General features: G+C 35.8%; 1 protein-coding gene across 2 annotated transcripts in view; it reads left to right on the top strand.

Moving 5' to 3' along the window:
• The window catches only part of LRRC39 (leucine rich repeat containing 39), a 26,167-nt gene that overhangs the window by 10,649 nt on the left and 7,852 nt on the right, over nucleotides 1-7,666 (top strand). For both annotated transcript variants that reach the window (XM_039869571.1, XM_039869570.1), the window contains 2 exons: nucleotides 6,671-6,827; nucleotides 7,406-7,542. In XM_039869571.1, the coding sequence (XP_039725505.1) occupies nucleotides 6,671-6,827; nucleotides 7,406-7,542 (294 nt within the window). The remainder of the gene's footprint in view (nucleotides 1-6,670; nucleotides 6,828-7,405; nucleotides 7,543-7,666) is intronic.

The following is a 7,666-nucleotide window of genomic DNA, read 5'->3' as shown; positions in this document are numbered from 1 at the left end:
ATATATTCTATTGTGTGATTACCACCCAGAGTCGTTTCCTTCAGCTACCATATATTTGATCCCTTTTACCTACTTCACCCTTCCCCAACTCCCCTATACTTAACCCCCTTTACCTCGTCTACCTCTTCCCTCCTCCCCCACCCCTTACCCTCTGGTAACCACTAGTCCATTGTCCATGTCCCTGAGTCTCTGTTTGTTCTGTTCATTTGTTGCTTTTAGGTTTATATCCCACATATAAGTGATATCATGTGATTTTCTACTTTTTCAGTCTGGCTTATTTTGCTTAGCATGATTATCTCAAGGTCCATCCATGTTGTCACAAATGGTATTTCATCTTTCCTTATGGCCGAGTAATATTCCATTGTATATATGTGCCACAGCTTCTTTATCCAATCATCTATCGTAGGACACGTTAGTTGCTTCCATGTCCTGGCCACTGTGAATAATGCTGCTATGAACATCGGTGTGCAAATACGTTTTCGGATATGGGTTTTCAAGTCTTTGGGGTAAATATCCAGTAGAGGGATTGCTGGATCATATGGTAGATCAATTCTTAGTTTTTTGGGGAACCTCCATACTGTTTTCTATAGTGGCTGTACCAATTTGCAGTCCCACCAGCAGTGTATGAGAATTCCTTTTTCTCTGCATCCTCTCCAACACATGTCAATTATTACTTGTCCTGTTGATTATAGATATCCTAACAGGTGTGAGATGGTATCTCATTGTGGTTTTGATTTGCATTTCCCTAATAGCTAGTGATGTTGTATGTCCTCTAGGGAGAAGTGTCTGTTCAGGTCCTCTGCCCATTTTTTGATTGGATTGTTTTGTTGTTGTTGTTGTTGTTGTCATCGAGTCATATGAGTTCTTTGTATATTTTGGATATTAGTCTCTTATCAGAGGCGTTGCTTGCAAATATATTTTCCCATTGAGATGGTTGTCTCTTTACCTTGTCAATGATTTCTTTTGCTGAGCAAAAGCTCTTTAGTTTGATGTAGTCTCATTCATTTATTTTTGCTTTTACTTCCCTTGCCTTTGAGGTTAAATTCATAAAATCCTCTTTAAGTCCAAAGTCCTTGAGTTTTGTTCGTATGTTTTCTTCTATGTATTTTATTGTTTCAGGTCTTATAATCAGGTCCTTAATCCATTTTGAGTTAATTTTGGTGTGTGGTGATAGACAACAGTCTAATTTCATTTTTTTGCAAGTGGCATTCCAGTTTTCCCAGCACCATTTATTGAAGAGGCTTTCCTTTCTCCACTGGATGTTTTTGGCTTTTCTGTCGAAAATTATTTGCCTGTATAAATATGGGTTTACTTCTAGACTCTCGATTCTGTTCCACTAGTCAGTGTGTCTGTTTTGTTGCCAGTACCATGCTGTTTTGGTTACTGTTGCTCTGTAGTATAATTTGAAGTTGGGCAGAGTGATGCCTCCAGCCTCATTCTTTTTTCTCAGGATGGCTTTGGCATTCAGGGTCTTTTGTGCTTCCATGCAAATCTGATGATTTTTTTGTTCTATTTCTTTAAAAAATGCTGATGGGATTTTGATGGAGATTGCATTAAATCTGTATAATGCTTTAGGTAATTATGGTCATTTTAACTATGTTGATTCTTCCAAGAACATGGAATATCTTTCCATTTCTTTGTATCTTCTTCGATTTCTTTTAATAGGGTCTTGTAGTTTTCATTATGTAGGTCCTTCATGTTTTGTTAAATTTATTCCTAAGTATTTTATTCTTTTTGTTGCAATTGCAAAAGAAATTTTTTCCACTTCTTTTTCTGATGCTTCATTATTAGACTATAGGAACGCTATAGATTTTTGAACATTGATTTTGTATCCAGAGACTTCACTGTATTTGCTTACTATTTCTATTAGTGTTCTTGTGGAGTCTTTAGGGTTTTCTATATAGAGAATCAAGTCATCCGCAAATAGTGACAGTTTGACTTCTTCATTTCCTATTTGGATGCCTTTTATATACTTCTCTTGCCTGATTGCACTTGCTAGGACCTCCAATGTTATATTTAATAGCAATGGTGATAGTGAACAGCCTTGCCTTGCTCCTGATCTTAGAGGAAAGGATTTTAGTTTTTCACCAGTAAGTATAATGTTGGATGAAGGTTTGTCATATATGGTCTTTATTATGTTAAGGTACTTTCCTTCTATATTGATTTTGTTAAATGTTTTGATCATAAATGGATGCTGTATCTTGTCAAAGGCTTTTTCTGCATCTATTGATATGATCATATGATTCTTATTTTTTAATTTGTTTATGTGGTATATCACATTGATTGATTTGCCCACTTAATCATGGTGTATAATCTTTTTAATATGTTGCTGTATTCAGTTCGCTAGTATCTTATTTAGGATTTTTGCATCTGTGTTCATGAGAGATATTGGTCTGCAGTTTTCTATTTTTGTGTTATCTTTACCAGGTTTTGGTATCAGATTAATACTGGCCTCATAAAATGAGTTGGGAAGTATTGCCTCCTCTTTGATTTTTTTGGAAAGTTTGAGGAGAATAGATATTAAGTTTTCTTTGAATGTTTGGTAGAATTCACTGGTGAAGCCATCTGGTCCTGGACTTTTACTTTTTGGTAGGTTTTTGATGATTGTTTCGATTTCCATACTGCTGATTGGTCTATTTAGATTTTCCAGATCTTCTTGATTCAGTCTAGGAAGACTGTATCTTTCTAAGTACTTGTCCATTTCTTCTAGGTTATTAAATTTGGTGTTATATACTTTTTCATAGTATTCCTGCATGATCCTTTGTATTTCTGTGATGTCAGTTGTAATTTCCCCTCTTTTATCCCTGATTTTGTTTATTTGTGTCTTTTCTTTTTTTCTTTAGTGAATCAAGCCAGGAGTTTGTCAATTTTTTTAACCTTTTCAAAGAACCAGCTCTTTGTTGTATTTATTTTTTCTATTTTTTTTGTTTTCAATTTCATTTATTTCTGCTCTAATTTTGATTATTTCTTTCCTTCTGCTGACTTTAGGCCTCATTTGTTCTTCCTTTTCTAGTTTTTTAAGATGAAACATTAGGTTGTTTATTTGGGCTTGTTCTTGTTTTTGAAGATAGGCCTGTAATGATATGAACTTTTCTCTTATGACCGCTTTTGTCATGTCCAAAAGTTTTGATATGTTGTACTATCATCATTCATTTCTATGTATCTCTTGATCTCTTTTTATTTCTTCTCTGATCCAGTTATTCTTCAGTAGCATGTTGTTTAATCTCCATGTATTTGTGGTTCTTCCTGATTTCTTTCTGCTGTTGATCTCTAGTTTCAAAGCATTATGATCAGAGAATATGGCTAGTATGATTTCAACCCTCTTATATTTGTTGAGGCTATTTCTGTGTCCCAGTATGTGGTCAATTCTTGAGAATGTTCCACGTGCACTAGAGAAGAATGTATATGCAGCTGTTTTGGGATGGAAGGCTCTGTAAATGTCAATTATGTCCAGTTGGTCTAATGTGTTGTTTAAGGATGTTATTTCCTTATTGATTTTCTGTTTGGATGATCTGTCCATATCTGACAGTGGGGTATTTAGGTCCCCTACTACGATAGTGTTTTGGTCTGTTTCTCCCTTTAGTTCTGTTAGTAATTGCTTTACATATTTCAGGGCTCCCTGATTGGGAGCATAGATATTAATCAGTGTTATGTCTTCTTGGTGCATGATTCCCTTTATCATTATGAAGTATCCCTCATTATCTTTCTTTACCTTTTTTATTTCGAAGTCTATTTCGACTGATATTAGTACCACTACTCCACTTTTCTCTGAATGCCATTTGCTTGAAATATCGTTTTCTTTCCTTTCATTTTGAGCCTATATTTGTCTTTGGAGCTGAGATGCGTTTCCTGGATGCAGCATATGGTCAGGTTTTGTTTTTTGATCCATTCTGCAACTCTGTGCCTTTTTATTGGTGAGTTCGGTCCATTTACATTTAGGGTAATTATTGAAATATGAGGTCTTCTTATAGCCATTTTATCTTTTGCTTTCTGGTGGCTCAGTGTTTCCATTGCTTCCTTGTCCTTGTGTTTCTGTTTTCTTTATTGTGGGTTTTGCCTCCGATTCTTCTTGTTTTATGTTATATACTTCATTTCTGACTCTATGGTGTGTGGTTACCATTACAAATATGAAAAAGATAGTGTATATGTGTATATATACATGTATATATACAGTCATCCATTTTCTTCTGTGTGTGCCTTATCTCCTTTCCCCTTTGCAAATTTGGATCTCTGAATCCTATCCTTTTCAGTCATTGTTGTCTCAATTTGTTTCTATGTATGCTGAACGTTCATTACTATCTTGCTATAGCAATTCTCTTTTTATTATTTAAGTTTATAATGACCTGTTCTTAGTAAGGGGTGCACTCCTCTGCTTCTATTGCCTCATAGTCACTTTATTCCTAATCATGTATTTTTTCTGTTGTTATTATTTTGTTTTAGGTGAGTTGACCCCTTCAGAATTTCCTGTAGTACAGGCCTCATAGTGGAGAATTCTCTCAATTTTTGTTTGTCTGAAAAGGTCTTAATTTCTCCTTCATATCTAAAGGAGAGCTTAGCTGGATACATTATTCTAGGCCGGTAGTTCCTTTCACTTAATAGTTTAAATATTTGATTCCATTTCTTTCTGACTTGTAAAGTCTGTGCTGAGAAGTCCAATGATAATCTAATGGGTTTTCCTTTATAACTTACCGTTTTCTTCTCCCTGGCTGCCCTGAGAATTATATCTTTCTGACTTTTAATACAATGTGTCTTGGTGAAGGCCTTTTTGGGTTGAGATAATTGGGTGTTCTGTTGACTTCTTGAATTCCAAGCTCCAGCTCATTCCTTAGATTTGGGAAATTCTTGTCCTCTATTTGTCTGAAAATGCTTTCTAGTCCCTGCTGCTTTTCTTCCCCTTCAATAATGCCTATTATTCTTATGTTTCCTCTCCTGATGGTATCAGCTAGTTCTTGTGTTTCTCTTTCATTATTTTTCATTCTTCAGTTTCTTTCTTCTTCCTTCTGGTGCATTTCTAGATTTCTGTCTTCGATATCACTGATCCTTTCCTCCATTTGGTCAACTCTATTTCCTAAGCTTGTTATTTCATTTTTCAACTCTTGCAGTGTGTTCTTCATCTCCAGAAGTTCTATTTGGTTCTTTTTGAGGGTTTCAATCTCCTTGCTCTGCTCATCTAGCTTTTTTGCAGTTTCTGAAATTGTTGATATGACTCATTTCGGAACTCACTGAGTTTTTTTCAGAAGTACCATCCTGAATTCTCTGTCACTTAAATCGCATATTTCTATGTCTGTAAGCTCATTTTCTGGAGATTTTTCTCTTTCTTTCTGAGATGACTTGTCACGTTGGTTGTTCATGGTGCTTAATGGACTACTTCTCCGCCTGGGCATTAATAGAAGTGTATTCTGTTGTTTTTCCAGAAAGAAGATTTATTATATAAAGGTCTCTCTTTAGCCTGCTGCAAAGAAGGCGCTTTTCTTTTTGTTTCAAGTATGTGGCATCTAAGCCTCTTGGATCCCTGCTTTATATAGAGCCTAACGTTTTTTGTTTTCTTGTAGATTTAAATCATACTCGCTATTCTCAGTTTCAGTCCCTGTCAGTGTTAGCAACTGTTTTGGTAGCATTTGCTCAGCTTCCTCTGGGGCTCCGTGGTGATCAGTCTAGGAGGGTATGTGGGTAGGGGCCCTCTAGGTTGGGATTTGGGGGCTGCAGCTCAGTCTCGGTTTTGCAACTGGGGCCGGTAAAAATCAATTGTTGGTTCTCTGCTGTCCTGTTCCACTTCTCTGCTTTCTGCCCTGATGACTGAGCCCTCCTGCCAGCTGCATAGAAAAGTCCCGAGACTTCCAGACAGGGCTGATCAGGGAAGTCGCCACACCTTCACCCTCCCTCCTCCTACAGGGAGCTCCGGCGGCTGTGAGAGGCAGCTTCTTTATTTGTCCCAGTCCACCGCCCGACACCTGGGGCTCTGACCTGTGGTAGCTCTTATGCACAGATCCCACACTCAGACAATCTGGTGTGTAGTTTGGGTGTTTTTTGCTCCGTTTTAGGTGTTCAGCTTATTGTTGTTTCAAGAGGAGTGATCTTAGGATGTGTCTCACTCCATCATGTTTTCCTAGAATCCGCAAAGAGATATATTTAGCTAGGAGGTTGACTCCTGTATTTCCTCTTTTGGCTATTTTAGGCTGAAAAGGAAAAGGCAGCAAGTTCAGAATAGTTGAAACTCTTAAATTTAAAAAAATCCTCTTAAAAAACTGTTATAAAATATTTCAAAATAGAAAGGGAAAAGATTGAATTATTGATTAAAATAATTTTTCGGTTTCTCTGTGATATCAATTAAGCATCATATTCTCATTTTTAATAGCATATGTACTCTAGGAATGTCTATTGCAACAGAATCTTTAGGGCATAGTTCTATGTGTGTGCACTATTGAGCAAAATATGTTATTTTTGTTCATTCTATTATGATTGGGGTTTGAAGGTTTAGCCAAAAAAAAAGGTCTTAAAACTTGGAAGTAACACAAAGCACTGGGTGGGAAATATAACCCATTAAGAAAGAAATATTACGAAGTTCTTTTATGAATCCAATAACACATCTATAATCATACTTTAGTGTGGCAGGATACTAAAGTAATTTAAGTAACATAGTGACTCTGTCATTCTTTTTATTTGAGTTTAGACCCTTCCTTCTTCTCTGCTGAAACTGAATCAGCTACAGGGATGGCAACTGCATAGAATTGGTTTGTTGAAAATTCCTGAATTCATTGGAAGATTCCAGAACCTCATTATATTAGATTTATCTCGGAACACAATTTCAGAGATACCTAGAGGAATAGGTAAGGAAGATTGCTTTTATTCCTGTGCTATTTTATCCACTTGCAGATGTGCTTGTCTCTAAGATTTTTGATACATGGAATAAAGATCTTACCTTTATATAGCCTTGAGTCTTGAGAAAATGTAAAAATATGTACATTGATGCTCCAGGGAGATCCAAGCTTCCGGATTTACTGAGGTGATTCAAGATGAGATTTCAATGCAAGAAAAGTCTCTTTGGAAATATTGTGTAGATTCTAAAAACAACACCGCTGGTTTAGTTATTCTTCCTGTAAGAAAACAAGTTGAAGGCAAGAAAAAAAATTAGATTTCTTAAACGAGAAAAAAAAACCCTAAATGGAAAAGTGGTCAGCACATAGCATAGATATAACAGAATTTTAAAAAATGTATTTTTGCCTATAGCACTGATAAACTTGCCCCTTATCTAAAGAAGGGGCTAGACACATACTGGGAAAAGTTGAGAACCTGAGAAGTATAAATTTGTTAATGTCAGACTGGCAAGTAAATTATGCTGTAATACTTCATAACTGGAAACATTACTTTCCATCCACCTGCTCTCTTTTTGTATTATTTTTTATAGGACTGCTTACTAGACTTCAGGAACTGATTCTTAGTTACAACAAAATCAAGACAGTCCCCAAGGAACTAAGTAACTGTGTCAGCTTGGAGAAACTAGAGCTTGCTGTTAACAGAGATATAAGTGATCTTCCACAAGAGGTCAGAAAAATATAAATGTCTATGATTAAATTTGTATCTACTAGTGGTTTACTTCTCAATTGTGTAATCATAAAAAATAACACTAATAAAGAAATGCTATATATTTTATTTTAGAAAATATTTA

This window comes from Pteropus medius, unplaced genomic scaffold, assembly GCF_902729225.1.
Source record: "Pteropus medius unplaced genomic scaffold, Ma_sr-lr_union100, whole genome shotgun sequence".
Lineage (NCBI taxonomy): Eukaryota > Metazoa > Chordata > Mammalia > Chiroptera > Pteropodidae > Pteropus > Pteropus medius.
Note: the sequence above shows the minus strand (reverse complement) of the source record. Positions and strands in the feature narration are given on the sequence as shown.